We start from the raw sequence: 18435 nt of genomic DNA on the forward strand, positions 1-18435 counted from the left end.
ATCAACTTACAACTCCCCGTTCCTCCATCAGCTCCCGAACACCACTCTCCGAAAGCTCCGGCAATAGCCTCAAAAGCACCGTCTCGATGACGGCGAAAACGAGATGTTTATTGCAGTACAGATCAGAAAAGTGGTCGAGAAGATCCGCCTCGATGCACTGCAGGACGGTGTCTTCTTCGTCTCCTTCCGGCGCGGTTGTTTCCTCTTGTTCGTTGTTGCTGCGGTGATGATGATCATTTTGATGATTATGATTATCATTATGATTAGTAGTAGTCGTTCCGATAAAGAATCTATGCGCGACGGCTCGCGGGATGATCGAATAAATGTCGCGCGCGCACTGGCGCTTGATCTCGCCCTCAGCGCGCTGCTCAGTTTTCGTATTCGGCGGCTCGGCGTGAGGGCGACTCGTCTCAGGTGTATCCGCTGTCATGGATGCGGTGGTGGCGGCGGGTTTCGGTTCGCTGGCACGGCTGTTACTGCCACTGCTGGGTACCGGTTGTGTAGGTTTAGAGGTGGACGGTGCGGTTGACCGTCGCGAGTTCGAGGGGAAGAGTGCCGCCCGGGCGGCGCGGAGAATCGTTGGGAGCAATGCAGTGGTGAAGACATGAGTCTGGATCGTCTCTCGAAGAAACCTAGTAATGACAGAATATTAGTTGGGATGGGAAGTGAAGAAATGATTGATCAACTTCGTATTTGTCGTTAAAGTCCCGACAGGTCTAGACCGCTGGATGGCAGAGCTCCCCAGGTAATTTCCCCCCTGATTAGTATCTGGCAACAGGGATGACAACTCTCCAACCGGCGGTTCGGCCATGGGCATGATGGTGTCTTCAAGGACGTCTGCCCTTGTCCGACTGGCGATCGTTACAGGGACAGGGCGCACGGATGACTGGGCCGGGCCATCCAATTCGCCGAACGAATGCGACGAGATCGTCCTTAGTTGTTGACTCAAATATACGGTTGAAAACCGGATCGACCAAGCAGCAGAAATCAACCGGACCAGGACCTGCTTGCGCATCGCATTCAGCCGGGGGCACTAGTAACCCCACCGAGCTAGGCCGGAATGCAACATGAACCAAAACGTCGTATCGGTACCCAAGGCAATAACAGAAACGAAACATGACACTAACGAAAGTTCAAGCGAGTTCATGCAAAACATCAGGGTGGCTTGTCGACGATCGCGGCGATCAAGTGATCGTAACGTCATGCAGGAGCCATCCTGAAATGTAGATGTAGACCAGAGGGTGTCTCAACCCAGCCATCCTGCAGGGGTGGTGGACATGTCGCTCTCAGAGCAGGGATGCCCAAGTTTAGAGAGCGAATGCAATGAGGATACCCGTGCCGCTCCAGCCGCGGTCGAAAAGTCGGAGGAAAAAAAAAATTCGGGAGGATGGAGGGGATGGCTTACCGGTCAACCACGCCGCCAGTATCACCAATCCTTCCCGGACCCGCCAACATCAAATCTTTGAACAGGCACATTAGTCCGCACAACCAGGGCATACGTTGTGGGATGTCCACAAGATGCAAAAATAGACTGAATATGTCGTAGTCAATCACCGGGGTGCGGGCGGCGGCTCCAACCCATGAGCCTGATGGGGACGTTGACCGAATCGAACTCGCATGCTTGGATGATGTAGCGTCCGTTGCAGCATGCGGTGAAGCAGACGCCGTGCGCAAAAGACCGGAAACAACAAAAAGCGCCGTGTTGTAGACCAGGTACGCCGCATGAAGCGCCGTCAGTAGCCAGGACGGCAGATACGATTGACTGGCTTCCGAATCGTTGGAGTCATTCTCAGTTTCAAGTAGTCCAAATTTTGCGAGGCGATTTTCTTCTCGAGGTGCTCTTTCGTCTTCGTTGACGTTGGGCGCGCTCGGACTCTTCAGTCGCCACAGGGTAATCACTTTACTGATCGTCTCCCAGATAAACGAGCCCTCGCACATCCGCCCGCTGATCTCGTTTCCGAAGATCAAGTCGGCGAGTATGTCCTCGACAAGGGTCCGCAAACACACGTTCTCCAAATCTTCCGTGGGCAGGAGAACAGCCAGTGTGCCTTGCGCCAGCAGATGACGATATGCCTCTTCATTCGCGCTCTGCTGAGAAATTGTCTCCGGGGCGGAAGTGTCCGGCACGGGCGACAGGGCAGGATGCGGGTTCAAGGCATGGTATCTCTGACGGAGAGATTGAGGCACCGAAACCAAGGCGGAACCTTTTCTCGCCGTTCTAAACGCTGTATGTGCATGACGCATAAGCATCCAGACCACCAGCGGCAGAAACAATAGCCATACCAAGGATATGCGCCTCGATCAAACGCGGGATCTCGTCTAGCAACAGCTGCTCAACATCGACCCGGCGTAACCGCTGCTCCAATGCACGCGTACAATGTGCGATAAGCTGGAGGAGCTCATCTACAAAAGTCCGATCCGGCGTGATCTTCGCATACCACGCGTAGACAAACTCTTTAACAATGACCGCAATGAAAGCGTATAGTTGAAGGTCGACTTCGTTCGAGCTGGTCAGGGGCGGGAGGAGCTCTTCCAGAGACGGCGGGCTAGCCGAGCCATGGGTGAAGGAGTCCGGACACAGGACACGACGTATCAGCGTTATTGTGGTCTTGTCATTCGTCGCATCTGCCAAATCCGCGTCCAGACTGGTCCTCCGGTGGCCGTGTCGCGACGATTGTGCTGTAGCCGATGGGTTCGTTGAAGCCGCCGCACTGGATTTAGTTCTGGGAGGAAGGGAGGCAGACCGGGGATTGCTGGTCATCTCATCGTTCTGGAGAATTGACCAAAATGGCGAGAGCCTGCGATCTTACCCAGGCTGGAGCGTTGATGTGCTGGCATTAGAAAACGTTGGCCAGTTGGCCCGTGCATCTGATAAGGCCTCTGTACTCCGTATCAATGAGGGACGCTAAACCATTATAGGTAAGTAACCTACTTATTACTCGTAACCTAGGTTAAGTACAATAAAGTACTATGTGGGAGTGTCAAATGTCCAGCACCAACGGCTTCGCCCTCAAACTTCAGTTAATTTATGATTGATGTGATCTGGTCAAGCACAAGTCCTTCATGATCAACCCAACTGATCACTCTCAAAGCATCAAGCCTCACTCTCCTGATCCTGACTGACCGCATCCGATGTCTCCCAGCCCAAAAGTCGAAACAATCCAAGTTACTCGAGGAGAATAACGTTGTGTACGAGGAATCATCTCGTTAACTTCGTGTTTTCCGTATTGTGTTGTCCTCTTTGCCGTATAACTTGACAGGTTACATCGAGTTATAGCCCTCCTCCGTACGGAGTATGGAGATAACAAAGGTCATCCTGTCCATACCTTCTCTCTCGCCGGCGATAGCATAGATTATACACAGGTCTATCGCGAAGAGTCATAGATCACACAAGTAGATCACGATCCTGACGACCATGACTACGGAACCGATTCCAGTCTGGCTGGATTGCGATCCAGGTACTATCTGCTTTGCTGGCCCCTCTACTACTAGATACCCGGATTAACAATGCAAGTCTAGGACACGATGTAGGCTGCTGAACCTGTAGTTTGGCATAGTCGATGATTTCTGCTAATCGGCCAATCTATGATCATCAAAGGACGCCTTTGCTATTCTCCTGGCTGCGCACCATCCGTCGCTGCATCTGCTTGGAATCACCACGGTCCACGGCAACGCGTCCGTGGTGAACACCACGATCAATGCCCAGCGCGTGTTGACGGCGATTGGGAAGCCGGAGATCCCCGTATACTCTGGCGCAAAGAAGCCCTTTTCACGTCTTGCGGTCCATGCACCGGATATCCATGGTAACTGAATCTGGCGTTGACGACGGTGTTTCGGTCAGCAGGCTGACAAGCATCACACCAAGGTACATCGGGCCTTGACGGCACCGATCTGCTGCCGGAACCCAGCCGGCCGGCGGTCACGGACAAGAATCCGATTCTGGCCATGCGTGACGCTCTTCTCGCCCAGCCGGCCGGGACGGCGTGGGTTGTGGCTACGGGTGCTCTAACTAACGTTGCTCTGCTGTTTGCGACCTTCCCTGAGGTCGCGGAGCACATTGCCGGCTTGAGCATCATGGGCGGCGCTATCGGGGGAGGATTCACAGATGCGCCCGTGAGCCGATTGCCGGGGGCCGAGTCGCGAATCGGGAATACGACGGTCTGGGCCGAATTCAATATTTACGTGGGTGAAGGCTGCGCTGTTGTGATGGCTACACCGTTCTAGCTAACTATTACCAAACAACAGTGCGACCCCGAGGCGGCGCAGTCTGTCCTGACCAACCCGATCCTCATGCCAAAGACGATACTGTGTCCTTTGGATCTCACGCATCAGGTCCTGGCGACCGGTCCTGTTCGTCAAAGGGTCTTGAAGAGCAGTATCCCGGGTGGAACGTCAACGGCTCTGCGGCGCATGCTGCATGATCTGCTCATGTTCTTCGCCGGGACATACATGACGGTCTTCGGGATTGAGAGCGGTCCCCCATTGCATGATCCGCTGGCTGTGGCGGTGATTCTCTCCAACCTCAATCCTGCATATGCTGGGGTGCATCCCACCTCGGTCATCACGTTTGACGATCGAAATGGAGAGCGATTCGCAGTGACCGTCGTCACCGATGGGCAGCATGGCAAGGACGTCTCGATCACAGGACAACTGGGCCGGACGATTGCCGAGCGGAGGCCAGGTCAAGGAACCATTATTCCCCGCGGTTTGGATACAGATGCCTTCTGGAATGTGCTGTTGGAGTGCATTGACCGGGCGGAGCGATGCCGTGCGGCGCAAGTGTCGTGAGATTGTGTGACGGCAAGATTCACGCCGAGCACCTCCTGTATTGCACCTTTGAATATGCACGATAGAGATGAAGATAGAAGGATAGAATCTCTGATTAGCTGTTGTCCTCTCTCAGAAGCAACAAGAATCTGTCGCCGTTGTCAAGCCCCCCTTATCTTCGGTATCTGGGCGCCCCAGCATCGATTTGAAGCATAAAGGACTACACTACAGTACTTTAAACATCCATTTCCCTTCTCAACCTGCATCGGAGCACCATAGTAGTGACAAAAGTCTTGCTATTTATTCACTGTGCAAGAGTTAAGGCAGAACTAAGGTTCGAACCATCCTTCGTTCTGCCCGTCGGCCTTTTTCCGTCGTTTCGATCCCCGATTCTCCGCCGCTTGGCCTCCTCGTACTAACGGACACCTCCGCATCCCCGACAATCTCAGAGCAACACCTCAAGGGGAGGTTTAGATGAGCTGCATCTCTGGCCATGCCATCTGAAGACTCGCAACCAGTATGTTTGATCGATTTCGTTACGACATTCTATCTAGGTAGATCTAATCGCTGTGTTCTGTAGGACATGCCCCCTGTCGCCTCATCCTCTGCCACTCCGCATCTGCAGCATCTCGAGTCCATCTCTAGCCCCGTGCCAGACGTTACCGTCGCCCCGCGACTGAGAGCGCCTCCCCGACTGCTCGGTCCCGACGACATCCGCGACGAGAACGTCAATTTCCTGCGCTCTCGGTACCGCTCCCCTCCGGAGTCGTCCGCTTCGAATCGCGCACGCCGAAGACGTGTTGCATATCTGCCGCCGGAGCCGCTCGTGAGCTGGGACAATCATCAAGACGAGCAGCGATCCCCGCGCCCGTCGGTGGATGGCAGCCGACGATTCCCCATCGTGCGGCGCTATCAAAATCATCATCATCCGGACCGCACCAACGCCGTTCCGAGCTACGAAGGGAGAATGTCGAATACGATCCGGTCGATATACGGATGGGCTCCCGGCTCGTCCGAAGACGAGGAGGAGCCTGGTAGCCGTCGGATGGAGGATCAGCAGGACATTGACATGCGGGATGCAGACGAAGATACCCCTCGAGGATGGTCTGTTAGGTCATCTTCGAGTCGACGCTCCTCGCGAAGAAATGCTCCCTGGAACGGAGATGCCTCGGAGACGTCCGCGGCGAGCGAACGCTGGATTGACCCGACCAGCACGCTGTACGACTCCAGCCTGCTGCGGTTAGGACCCCGGTTCGCATCCCACTCGCGACGAATACAGGACTTTCTCCTGGAACGCGAGCGAAGTCGCAGCGCGCGGGACTACGAAGATCAGGAGTCGTCGTCGGGACGAGCGAACCGGCAGGCGTACGGCGAGGGTCGAGAAAGGGTTCGGTCGCACCGACACTACCTGCGCGAGAACCCTCCGAGCTCGCGGCTGAAGAGGGCTATCCGGTATCTGGAGCGGGTGCGCTTCATGACATCGAATCAGGAGAGCATCACGTCCGCGGTTGAAGACGGACTGGTTTCGTACGATGACTTCAAGAATGCCTGCAACGATGGCGGGTTTCTCATGAGCACCGCGACGCTCTCACCCCCGGCGGTCAGTTCGTGGTTGCAGCCTGGGGTGTCGTTCCGCGGGTTCCAAAAGGCAGCGAGCGCCGTCGGAGTGCACATTGTGTCGCACCGCATCAGCCGCACGACGCCGGCGGGCGAGCTGCTGATCGTCAACGGCAGCGAGCCGGGACGCATCAGCGTGGCGACGAGCAGTGGGCGACGGTACCTGGCCGATTTATTACCGGGCGTGATCAATGCGACCACCACCAGCAGTAGTAGCAGCGGCGGTGGCATCACAAACCATCACGAACCTAAGGAGGAGCATTGGCCGGTCAAAGTGACGATCCAGAGCGTAGACTACTCAACGATGACGCTATCCGGCACGATGGAAGCATTCAACATCCCGGACAAGACATCCCCAACGCGCGAGTCACAGAACATTGTGACGTTCTTGGAGGGCGAGATCATCGATCTGAAGCGGCATACCCTGGAAACGACCAACTTCGCGGCGGATGTGGAGATTGACTGCACGTACTGGCGGGAGCTGCAGCCATTCCGGGACATGTCAGATAGCCAGATGGTGAAGAATCTGGTAAACAGGCGTTGGGTGACGGAGGAGCTTACGAAGCGGTGGATTTTGATGCGCTGGAAGGGTCAGTCAGTCGGTCCCTTGGTTGAAATATCGGATACTAATGCCCGAACAGAGAGATGCTTCGTGACCCCGACCGACGCCCGCCAGGGCCTCACTATTTCCGGATTCTACTACATCTCCCTGTGCCGCGAGACGGGCGAGATTGAAGGGCTATACTACGACCCAGGCAGCTCGCCCTACCAGCAGCTGTCGCTAAAGCCGGAGCACAGCAGGATGGTGTTCCCGACATATGAGTTCCGGTAAGCTACAGAACTGTATTCAATGTATTCATCGTATTCGCCTTTTGGGAGGTTGGGAGGGAGTTGTATCGGTAGTCAATCCAATACATATCGATTCCAGATTTCAAAGAAACTGGACGAGATCGTGGCGCAATGATTCCATTTTATCATTGTAGAACTACTCATCATAAACCCATGCGTGACCAAATCGTACCCAACATGCCATTGTTGCACATACACAGGTACTGCAGCCGGCAAAAGGGATCACGATGAGCAAGCAGGGGCGCCCTTTCTTCCTCCCTTTACTGCGCGGTCTGGAAGTACTCCAACAGCACGGAGCGCTCCTGCGACTCCTCGCCCCAGTCCCGGACCACGACGCACGAGCAGTTGACGACCTTGCGAGGGTTGCCCTCACGATCAAGCTGGCCTAACCGACTGTCAGCCCGCAAAGCTCCCCATCAACCAATTAATTCGAATATCAGGGGGTAAACATACAGAGGCCAACCCACTCCCCGAGCATCTTGCCATCCGGCACCTTGATCAGGGGGATGTTGTGCTCGTTGCACAGGGCAATCACGAGCTTCTTGTAGGCCTCCTCCTCGCAGCTCTCGTTGAGCACGCACATGTGCGCCTGGCGCCGATCCAGCGCCTTGGATGCCTCGCGCAGTCCGCGGGCCAGACCGTCGTGAATCAGCGCAATCCGGAGCACGCCCTTCAGCGCGTCCAGGACGGACATGCCCCCCGCGGGAGCTCCCGAGTCGGCGCTGACCTCGACCTCCTCGGCGGTCTCGACAACCTGATTCTCTTCTCCGTCCGACTGCAGAAAATTAGTAAAGGAGAATGTTAAATCAAGGGAATTGGTAACTAGACTCACCATTTTGGCTTGTGTAGTATCAAATGTCGGATGATCCTCAAAGAGTTTCCTTTTTGCTTGGTGCTGTGGTGCGAGTTGATGGGAGGACGAGAATTGTGTGGTTTTTTTTTGTTCAGGGCTCGAATCTCGCCTATCTTATCCTCCATGGGCGCTAAGCCCTGATTCGGTATAGTCTAACACTAACTACCTAAACAGGTTTAGCTTAGTTAACTCAACGTACTCTTGCATATGTAATAGAGAAGCCAGTTGGCGCCAATGTTGACGGCCACAAACGACCGTAGCCGAGATGAATCCCGACTATGTACGACACTTTCATCAACCAAGGACCACTATTTCCCAAGCTGAGAAAAGAGCAGAGCGGTCGATTTGTCGATTTCATGTTCTCAAGAACAAAGTCACCAATATACCTTTGGCATACTCGTAGAATCTTTTATCAGGGTGAATCAGGGGCAAAGTTTGGGTTGAAGAACCAGAGCTGAACCTCGCGAAATCATCAGCAAAGCCGAAGATCTCACGGTCACCAAGGACGTTGGAATCTATCATGTTGCCGCAGTGCATAGATGGTTTCAGTCCTCTTCTTTCTTTGTCGACTATGGAGCTTAGGGTTGCTGCGCCGTCGGCGGTGTTGTAAAGGATACTGACTTCGATTTGAATCAGAATGAAAGCCAATTGAGGTTTTTGGAAAATGTACAAAACATTGCAAGAAACCGTGCAGAAACTGAGCGCAGCATTTCTATTTCGACGTCAGACGACTGAACATCAACTTTTTGGGACTGAGTCTGGCATTTTGATAGGGTTAGGGCTGTGAGACCAGAGATCTTGAGCCTCAAGATTCGCTCGATACATGGATCGATTCAGAAGTCATTGTCTATTGCATAAATCTGGAACTATGTCCTCGGAATGGTACGTTCACTATTGAGCCAGCTCCTCATGAAGATGGGCACAAGTACTCTACATACCTATAGCAGCAGTTTATTCTGCACGTTCCAAGCGGACATCGCGCAAGAGTGCAGGCGGCGCTTGAACTTGCTTTCTCATTTTCAAGAACAAACACATTCATTCACCTCTGGGGCAGAATTTTCTCTATCCAGTAGTTGTGAGATCCGGGGCAAAGTTTGGATTGAAGAACCAAAGGTGAACGCCCGTCTTGACGGCAAAGCCGAAGACCTCGCGGTCGCCGAAGACGTGGATGAAATCCAATATGTTGCCACGACGGACAAGTGCTTCCCGTTCAAATTGTTCGCTGATCGAGTGAAATGTTGCTGTGTCGGTGGCGGTGTTGTGCACGACAAGCTCCATGGTCTCACTGCAGCAGCGGTAGACGAGATTTCTGGTCAGATACGCGGAGTGATACCGGCCAAATTTGTTGACGAGCTTAGTGCAGTCGATTCGTCGGATGGTGAGCCGGTCAATGGCATGGTCGTACTCGAGATAGACTGGGCCGCTGTAATTGCCGTGCCAAAATGACTTAGACTGGGCCACTGTCCTATGACCGAAGGTATTGAAGGTATCCCAGGTATCCCAGGAATTCCAATGATCCCAGGGATTGCTGCACCAATCAACCTGGTACGCGGAGAGACTATCAGCCGGTCTCGGCAGGGGGAAGACTTTTCTTTCCAGCAGGTGCCCCGTCGTCGTTGTCCACTTCGTCTGCTGCACATCTGGCGGGAGTAGCAGCTCGGTTCCTCGAATCTCGAATGTCACCAGTACGTTATCAGCCGTGTCCATGTGGCAAAATATGAGATAGCGAAAGCTGCCAATTTCCTTGATCTTATTCGAGCTCAAGTCCCAGACGTAGACGGGGCTAGATTTCCGTTGGAACTGGGGAGCGATGACCACCTTATTCTCGACAATCGTATAATGAAAGTTCAAAGCAGGAATCCGTTGATCGAGTCTCTGTATTGTGTGCATAGTGTCCCATGCTGTCAAAGCAAAAAAGCCATCGAAGGTATGACTATGAGATCAATCAAATGTTCAGACAACGGCTGACACACGACGAATTCGATGCATCTTCTCATGTTTCCTTACCTGACCCTCCAGACCAGAACAAGATAGCGATCGGACAGACTAAGATGATGAAGTATGCCCGGGCCGGTCGTTATCGATGTCTCCTCAGTTCCGAGAATATTCACCACCTTAACCACTCCGCTAAAGGGAGTGGTAGTATAGCACAGCCGGCGCGAATGGTACTGGATTTACTTGGCACCCCTCGAAAAGTACTTTGACCAGGGCAGGAAGATCTTTTTGACCGGGCGGGCATGCTCCAAGCCATGTCGCCATCGAAAATAGCGCATCGCATCGGCCATCGCAACATCTATGCTGACGCCACCCGAGTGCAAGTCCAGAAAATCCAGTGTTTCGCGCAAAATGTGCGCGATAATGGTATCGCACGACAGAATTTTGCGCCATCGTTTAGAGACCTAGGCCCTTTCAGCATCTATTCAGTGCTCCCAGTATGGACTTTCGAGCATCAACCCGAGCAATACGCACCCTTTGACTACGAACAATGTCTGCCACGTCCAGACGTTCCACGACGTTAATCAGGAGCTCGAGAGGTAAGGAGCCGACAATATCATAATGCACCATGATATTCTCCAGTCGGACCTGAAAAGCCGCCCCGAAGAGATTCACCACGGGTATTGAGAAAGTAGTAGTACTATTACACTTGAATCCTCAGGGTACTAGGCAGTTAGGATATGGTTTTATACATTTGATGGATCCGACACGTCACATATATCCCCACAGTACTGATGTGTCGACGTTTGAACAACGTGCGTTCCTTTGCACATGTGAATATTTGATCTCGAGGCATGCAAAGGAACGCATGCTCTCCAAACAATAAGTACAAAGTAGTTATATTAGCAACTGTAGCTATGTGCCCTATTCTTTACTTGTACTAATAGTAGCCTACCTAATAACTTACTGAATGCGGCGAAATTCGCGTTCAGGCCTCTTGTTGAGTTAGGGTTTCTGAAAGGCCAGGAAAGGTCCATCAAACATTTGTGCAAGGTAGAATCACCAAGCCTTTCCGGTTTCTACTTTTCAAAATAAAGTCATGTCTCAATCATGATTGCAGAAGTCATCGCCTCCGTCGAAGGGAATTCCTACCAGCTCCACACAAAAGCGGTCACAATCACAACGTTTTGTTTCAGCATCTCCCCAGTACTTTCAACTCTGTAGATCCTCGCCGCACACTCGTCATTATGTGACTAACTAGCACTTATAGTAGTAGCTTGCGAAATCATCGAGTTCGTCTACAATGCCGTCGACGATCTGGTACCACATCGCGAATGAGGTCTTGAGAGGGTGAGCATTGGTTGATTTTCTTTCCTAAGAGCGGTTAATTCTCGAACGCACAGACACGGCAGTAACTAGTAGGTACCTACCTAATGGATGGCTCGGGAGCACTGACAGCATTCATTGCGGGAAGCCCATCGATCCCTTACCAAACTGTACATTACTTAGAGAGATGACTCGATTGACACAGACAGTCTAGCTCCTCCACATCCCTCATTCCCAACAGTGGAGGAAAAGAGTGAATTGGCCCCAAATCATGATTGAGCAACCGGGAAGCTCTCCCTATGCGTAGATCTGAAGAATAAGTACCAAGCCCTCAGTCTTCAATCTGATCCGAACTCAATTTCAAACACAAAGGGAGGGACTCTCCGCTCGGAAAAACGAAGAAAACCATCCTGTTCTCGACGAGCTTGATGCGGGATGCTAAACGCGTCCAACCATTCCCTCAGTTGTTGTTTTGACTGTATGTTCCACGATGTCAAACGAGTGGAACAGACGCTCCCTATCGACCGCGAAATCAAATGTTGGATGACAGTTCACAAAATAATACTCTTTTCTTTACTTATGGTTCGACAGAGTCAATGACAAAATAACGATTACACAATGCGAAGCCACTGAATTTCCCTCTTTTGACACTGGACCGGAACGTCAGGGAAGGGTGGGAGGAGGGGTGTCCCAGGGTTAGGGTTAGGCTACAGTACTTTGATTTGTCTTTGACAGGGGTACTCGGGTCTCCAGTTGGCGCTTGACTGTGCCCATCAGCAATTTGGGCTTCCGAACTTGCCCAATACGGGCAACTCATTGCTACGACTGAAGTGAACTTTGAAAGCTGCACACATCAGGTAAGTATCCCCGCTCAAAAGCTTCGTTACCTAAGTACCCCGAGTCCTCCCTAAACTCCACAAGGAGGCGAAAGTTACTACTGATAATACATGGCAATGGTTTGTTCGGCACCTCCCAAGTGACCTTGGCAAGTCTGTAGGCAGCCCTTCGAGATTTCTTGTCTTCAAGCTTAACTCATTTAATCACCTCCGGCGCTGAACATAATCCACCTGGTACGAGATCGGGGGCAAAGTTTGGATTGAAGAACCAGAGCTCAACGCCGATCTTATTGGTCACGCCAAAGACCTCACGGTCACCAAAGACGTTGAATTCCCGACTGTCGGTTTCGCAGATCAGTGGGTGCTTTTGACCTTGTTCACCTATCAGCGATTGCAGGGTTTCTGCGCCGGTTGAGACATTGTAGACAACAATCTCCTTGGTCTGAGGGAGGAAACGGTAAACTAAGTTCCGGGTCAGAAAGACAGAGCGATAAATAAGCCCCCATCTGACGATGGCGTCAGCGCGGTCGATCCACCGGACGTCGAGCCGGTCGATCGTGTAGTCGTACTCGTAGTATATCGGGGCGCGATCATTCCAAAACATCCACTGGGCCACTGTCTTGCGGCCGTAGGTGCGACAGGCACTGCGGAACAACTCCACATTCATCTTTACCGGACAATCAGCTGGAACCTGAAGGTAAAAGTTTTTCTTCTCAAGTAGCTGCCCCGTTGTCGTCAACCATTTGGTCTGTTGCACCTCTGGCGGCTGATTCCCTCCAATCTCGAATGCCACCAGTACGTTATCCGTGGGATCCACGTGGCACAATTTGAGATGAGAGAAGCTGCCTATTTCTTGGAAATGATCCAGGCTCAGATCCCAAACGTAGACAGGGAAAGAGCTCCTTTGGGGCGAGGGAGCGAGAACCAGCTTGTCCCCGACGATCAAACATCGGGCGCAAAAAGAAGGAACATGATGGCTGAATCTATGTTTTGTGTGTATATCCCATACTGTCAAATCATGATATTCATCGTAACCCCTAACATTCAATCAAAATGTTCAGAAGACAGCCGGCTGACAGCACACAATGAGTGTTGTCGAGGTCCCCTTACTCACCATGTTCTAAATATCATAACAAGATAACGATCGGACAGAGCGAGACGACGGAGTGCCGCCCTGCCGGGGTCTGTCCAGATCGAGGTCTCCCCAGTTTCGAGATTGAAAATCTCGGCTTCGTTCCGGTTCACAACGTTATAACACAGCCTACGCGAACAGCAGAAAGTTTCATCAGGTTTTCTCGGTAATGGTTCTCGCCAGGGAAGGAAGACCTTCTTGACCGGCCGGGCATGCTCCAAGCCGTATCGCCATCGGATATAGCTCATCGCGTCAGCCATCGCGACATCTGTGCTGACACCTTCCTCGTCCAAGCCCAGAAATGCAAGAGCTTCGCGCAAAAAAGGGGCAATGATGGGCCTGCACGAGAAAATTGTGCGCCATCGCTTTGAAACCTAGGCCCTGTCAGTATAGAGTACCAATTTTCGAGTCTTAACTTGAGCGATACTCACCCTCTGGCTCCGGACAATGTCTTCCAGATCTAGATACTCCACGATCTGGACCAGAAGCTCGAGGGGCAGAGAGCCGACGATATCATAGTACATGACGATAATCTCGAATCGAACTTGAGGGAATTCAGCACGTCTGGTTAGAATGAGGTGAATTGATCTGATCTGATTGTCGGTCACTTATCTAGAGGTAGGTTGTTGTACTGTAGTAGGTAGTACTTTTTATATTCCAACCCCGCAGCGCTGTGTCACGTCCGAACGAGTGGAGAATCCGAGAAATTCTCCCAAAAATACTAAAATTTCATAGTTAACTACGGAGTACATAACTAGCAAAAAGAGAATAGAATAGGTAACTTATGTATTGTATTCTGTTTCGATGAGTCCTAATGACACATCCCTCCACCAGCACAGAACATTCAAATGACGGGTTCAAGGCTCTCAGAGTTATGCTTTGGCAGCTGAAGAAATCATCCTTTGAGCTGAATTTCTCCGAAATCCCACTCCATTATAATGTTGGATTGCCCAATGCCGAGCGTCTCCAGACTCCAGATACATGGACTCGATCGTAACTCATCAGGTATCGTACAAAGGAACGAAAAGAAAAGCAATGCCACACAAACCGAGAAAAAAAAAAAACAAACTCCCTTCCATCAAAAGTATGTACTCGAAGGCGGCGGCCCATACCCGTTCGTAAACCCATTGACGGGAACATCGGCAGTTGCCCGCGCATGGCCGGCCCCGTTCACCACTTGTCCGTCATAGGCAACCGTCCGGTCCCTCCAGGGTTCCCGGTCGATGTGCATCTTCATGAATTGAATGTCTAGCCCGTTCAGATGCGGGATGTGCGGCACCAGGTCCATGAAATCCGAGAGCTAGTGGTCATACAAGTTAGTTGAGCATTTTACGATCAGGTGGATGTCTCACAAACGTACCTTTACCCAGAACACATGCTCCATGTCAAAGTACTTGGGCCGCGTTTCCTCGTCCTTTCGGATCACCTGCCCAAACGTTCCGGGAGCCTCGGACTCGTCCACCTGCAGGATCCGTCGCGTCACCCGCCACAGGTTCAGCCGTTGCGTCGGCGTCGCCTGGCGCTTCTCCCAGCTTGCATACTGCGACAGCTGCAGATCGTTCGTCGCCAGGAGCGGTGCGACTAAAAAGTTCGGCACCCACCGCTCCTCTGCGGCCTCCGGACTGCACTGTGGATCGAGCTGCTTTGTCTGTGCCGTCACAACCGGCATGAAATGCCTCAGCCACGCGTGACTCCGTGCACGAGGATCGTTCGCCCCGATCAGGTTCGCCGCAATCCGCAGCCGGTCGGGCAGCGCATCGCGCCGTCGCTGCTCCTGTTCCTCTTGGTCACGGCGCAGCTTGGCGATCCGCATCCGCTCCTGCTCGGCCCGCCGCTGGCGTTCCTCTTCGACCTGTCGAGCTCGACGCAACTCGGCTTCCCGACGTCTTCGCTCTTCCTCTTCGGCTTTTTCTCGAGCAGCGCGGACCAGCTCGGCCGCTTGGCGCAAGTCTTCTTCCTTCTTCAAGCGAGCGTGTTCTGCCTGTTCTTTTTCTGCCGCGATGCGTTCCTCCTCGGCTTTGGCTTCGGCATCCGCACCGTCGCCCACATCAACAGGAACTTCAGAATCATGGTCTCGAGTTTCGGACTTTACATGCGGCGAATCGAGCGAAGCGGAAGTGGACGATGCTGGTCGAGATTCCTTCACATCCGAATTAGCATTCGGAGCATCATGGTCACTCTCATCCGACAGCACCCGCCGTCTTTTCTGAGATTCCCCTGGGCCCGTACGGCCGTCCGAGACTGACTCACTGCTTCGCGACCGCTTGAGTATCGAGTCTCTGGGGCGGTTAACCGACACCTTTTCGTCTTCAGAGGACTCTGAGAACGCAAAACTCGGTCTCGGTTGGTCTCGATTCTGCGGCGGCCGTCCGGCAATCAACCGACGGCGTCTGACTGGCGCCTCCTCACTGTTATGGGTAGACGTCTGGGAACTTCGTCGGTCGCTGCTGTCATCTCGACGCACCGCCTTCGGTCGGCCGCCGGTGACCAACGATCTCTCTCGCCGACGTGACGAGGTGTCCCGGGCTTTCGCAGACTTCGTACGGAGTTCCCCATCATGACCCGATCGTCGGCTAGAGACAGAACGAGAAGGTGACTCTTGCCGGGATGATCGTCTGCCGTCCTTTGATTCATCGCGAGATCGTCGTGGAGATTTACTTTCCAGTTGCTGCTCCTTCTTGGCTGCTTGGTACTTTTCAAAAGCTGATCGCAAGAGTTCCTCTTCCTCCTCCCAATTCTCGCCCTTGCGATCGCGCGCGATCTCGAAATAGTAACGGTCCTGGTACACGCGGCGAGTCGGGTCAAAGTTGGGCTGGTCCAGCAGCAAGCGAATCACACCCAAGTTACCACGCCCAATCGCCGCCAGCATCGGAGTGTTGTAGCCGGGACGGAGATGGGGGCTGTCGATCGGGTCAGGATCCGGATCCGCGAACCCAATGCCCAGAAGCAGTGACATCACGTCCTCATGGCCCCCCTTTGCAGCGGCAATCAATGACTCTGGATCGGCCTTCTGGGTGATGTTGAGGATATTCGCCACCCCGGCCATGTCGCCTTTGGCCGCGAATTCCCTCAGATTCTCAGGAGTGGCCTGGGTCCAAAAGAGGTCGTTACGGGTGACTTCACGTCGAACAGTCGTCTTCCTTCTGGCCGGAGGTGGACTACGAAAAGGAGATTCTCGAGGACTTTGCACTGACGGTGCCGGCTGAACGGAAGGTTTGGAAGAATTCTCACGTGCGTTTTGAGCGTCCGTGCGTCGGTTCCGTGGGTTTGCTTTCGCTTCGGCGAGAACTCTTCGAATCTCTTCGTAATCCTCCGAGTCCGACGGCACGAGGTCGTAGGGCTCATCGCCTTGAGCATTTACCAGGCGTGGGTTCGCCCCAGCTTCAAGGAGCAGTTTGACCACCTCCAAATGACCGTTCTCAACGGCGTCGATGAGTGGGGTGTCTTTGTCGATGTTCCTTGTGTCCACCTCGCAGCCTGCATCCAAGAGAAATTTCACGATTGGGACGCATCCCTCGAGAGCAGCGATCTGCAGAGGGGTATTCCCGGCGTTGTCCGCTACATTCAGATCTTCGGGCCGCTCTGCATGGCGTGCGACCGCAGCCTCGTATTCCTGGGCGGCGCAGGCCCTCGCAAGCCTCGTCCGACCATTCTGGTCGCGCTGTTTCTTGTGTGATACAGGCCTCGCCGGGGACGCGGCCGCACCCTCCGAGGTCAATCGGCGACGTTGAGACGGCGGCATGGGCGATCCACTCGCGGAGGACGAAACCGACTGGCGATCCTCCGAACCGTGCCGCTGCCGGCCAGACAAAAGAGTCCCTGCGCTCTTCTTTTTCTGAATAGTCGACGGACCGGACACAGTTCGCTTGTGCGAACGACATGATGGAGAAGTAGAGCGCTCTTTGGACTTGGAAGACCCAGATCGAGACGTAGAACGGTGCTCCCGATCGGCGGCCAAATCTGCACGAGCGCGGGATACTGCGTCGGTCGCATCACCGTCGAGAGCACTGTCGCTCGAGCTGCGCTTTCGCGACCGAGGACTTTCCGTGCCAGAAGGCACTTCCGACGAATCGCTTCGTGCGATGACATTCGGAGGCTCTTCTACCGGTTCCTTTTTAATCCTGGTCGGCGGAAGCAACTCGTCTCTAGATTTGGCGTTTGTGGAATGCTGGCCGCCATCGACGAGGGACGGATCTTCGTCATCGCGCTTCCGCTTTCTCGAGGTCGGAGACACGTCCCCAGCCGCAGCAGGTTCTGATATGCCGTGGAGGGCGTGATCATGGTTGCGCTCGAAGCCAGATAGCTTCCTTCGCTTCTCTGGCGACAGCGACTCTCGGCCCGACTGAATGATGGTCTCCGCCTCGGAATCGGCCCTTGGGCTGAAAGGTCCATCGTCGGCGCGGCCATTTCGACTCTCGTCCGAATCTGCGACCGCAACAGGGTCCGCAGATGACGGTTTTTGGGACGAGTTGTGCCTATTCTCCTCGGGCTGGGTCGCGCGAGACACCTCGACACTCGGGGTCGGGAGCGACGACGATTGGACGACGTCTACATCACTCATAGCGTCAGCAGAGATTGCCCTCTGGTCGTGCTCGTCATTTTGGGGTGCCGTAGCGGCGAGAACTGCTGAGAGTTCAAGCGGGCTTGTCGAGGGGATTGTCGACACCGGGCGAAATTCGATCCGATACGGAGGCTGTAGGTAAATCGCGAGATGTGGAAACGGTCAGAGAGATGATCAAAAGCGCACTAGAAGCGTTGGCGAGGCGGAGTGTGCGGCAGCAAAGGAACGATGTTGGACCGTGAGGCCGTCGTTAGGTTCTGGTTGATAGGAGAGAAGGGGCGAGCGTCGCCCAGGACGAAGGCTGCGTGCGAATCCGCCAGGATGCGCTAATCTCAATTCGGATGGCGGTGGCCACAGCTGGAATTTTGCTGATGCAAATTTGCATTTCTTTCAAGTGAAAACGGGTTTCTAATCGGGATTTTGCGTAGATTTTGAAATTCAGGGGAGTGACGGGACGCACGGACCTCTTTTCGATTGTCAACAAGGAATAACGGCCCGGAAATGGCTAGTCCAAATTACCGTACCGTATCAATACGCAAACGGGACCCGAACTCCCGAC

At 53.5% G+C, this 18435-nt stretch overlaps 8 protein-coding genes across 8 annotated transcripts; 2 read left to right on the forward strand and 6 right to left on the reverse strand.

Annotated features, from left to right (window-relative positions):
• Position 1: 1 nt before the first annotated feature.
• Positions 2 to 2761, reverse strand: VTN31DRAFT_5309 (uncharacterized protein; the record flags this gene model as incomplete). The annotated part of the gene is made up of 3 exons (XM_069405794.1): positions 2 to 632; positions 1406 to 2225; positions 2284 to 2761. 3 exons carry the CDS (start codon positions 2759 to 2761, stop codon positions 2 to 4), a joined length of 1929 nt encoding a protein of 642 aa, XP_069259466.1.
• Positions 2762 to 3415: 654 nt separating this feature from the next.
• VTN31DRAFT_5310 (uncharacterized protein) lies at positions 3416 to 4788 on the forward strand (the record flags this gene model as incomplete). The annotated part of the gene is made up of 5 exons (XM_069405796.1): positions 3416 to 3458; positions 3520 to 3527; positions 3599 to 3803; positions 3866 to 4182; positions 4246 to 4788. 5 exons carry the CDS (start codon positions 3416 to 3418, stop codon positions 4786 to 4788), a joined length of 1116 nt encoding a protein of 371 aa, XP_069259467.1.
• Positions 4789 to 5260: 472 nt separating this feature from the next.
• Positions 5261 to 7216, forward strand: VTN31DRAFT_5311 (uncharacterized protein; the record flags this gene model as incomplete). Its single annotated transcript, XM_069405797.1, has 3 exons — positions 5261 to 5284; positions 5348 to 6974; positions 7026 to 7216. 3 exons carry the CDS (start codon positions 5261 to 5263, stop codon positions 7214 to 7216), a joined length of 1842 nt encoding a protein of 613 aa, XP_069259468.1.
• Positions 7217 to 7493: 277 nt separating this feature from the next.
• Positions 7494 to 8068, reverse strand: VTN31DRAFT_5312 (40S ribosomal protein eS12; the record flags this gene model as incomplete). The annotated part of the gene is made up of 3 exons (XM_069405798.1): positions 7494 to 7618; positions 7687 to 8008; positions 8066 to 8068. 3 exons carry the CDS (start codon positions 8066 to 8068, stop codon positions 7494 to 7496), a joined length of 450 nt encoding a protein of 149 aa, XP_069259469.1.
• A 1080-nt stretch (positions 8069 to 9148) lies between these two features.
• On the reverse strand, positions 9149 to 9976 carry VTN31DRAFT_5313 (uncharacterized protein; the record flags this gene model as incomplete). The annotated part of the gene is made up of 1 exon (XM_069405799.1): positions 9149 to 9976. The coding sequence occupies one exon, from the start codon at positions 9974 to 9976 to the stop codon at positions 9149 to 9151; it is 828 nt and encodes a 275-aa protein (XP_069259470.1).
• A 284-nt stretch (positions 9977 to 10260) lies between these two features.
• On the reverse strand, positions 10261 to 10651 carry VTN31DRAFT_5314 (uncharacterized protein; the record flags this gene model as incomplete). Its single annotated transcript, XM_069405800.1, has 2 exons — positions 10261 to 10485; positions 10556 to 10651. 2 exons carry the CDS (start codon positions 10649 to 10651, stop codon positions 10261 to 10263), a joined length of 321 nt encoding a protein of 106 aa, XP_069259471.1.
• Positions 10652 to 12379: 1728 nt separating this feature from the next.
• On the reverse strand, positions 12380 to 13839 carry VTN31DRAFT_5315 (uncharacterized protein; the record flags this gene model as incomplete). Its single annotated transcript, XM_069405801.1, has 3 exons — positions 12380 to 13220; positions 13298 to 13689; positions 13747 to 13839. The coding sequence occupies 3 exons, from the start codon at positions 13837 to 13839 to the stop codon at positions 12380 to 12382; spliced, it is 1326 nt and encodes a 441-aa protein (XP_069259472.1).
• Positions 13840 to 14393: 554 nt separating this feature from the next.
• Positions 14394 to 17876, reverse strand: VTN31DRAFT_5316 (uncharacterized protein; the record flags this gene model as incomplete). The annotated part of the gene is made up of 2 exons (XM_069405802.1): positions 14394 to 14615; positions 14676 to 17876. The coding sequence occupies 2 exons, from the start codon at positions 17874 to 17876 to the stop codon at positions 14394 to 14396; spliced, it is 3423 nt and encodes a 1140-aa protein (XP_069259473.1).
• Between the last annotated feature and the right edge of the window lie 559 nt (positions 17877 to 18435).

This window comes from Thermomyces dupontii, assembly GCF_041956625.1.
Source record: "Thermomyces dupontii strain NRRL 2155 unplaced genomic scaffold VTN31scaffold_5, whole genome shotgun sequence".
Classification (NCBI taxonomy): Eukaryota; Fungi; Ascomycota; class Eurotiomycetes; order Eurotiales; family Trichocomaceae; genus Thermomyces; species Thermomyces dupontii.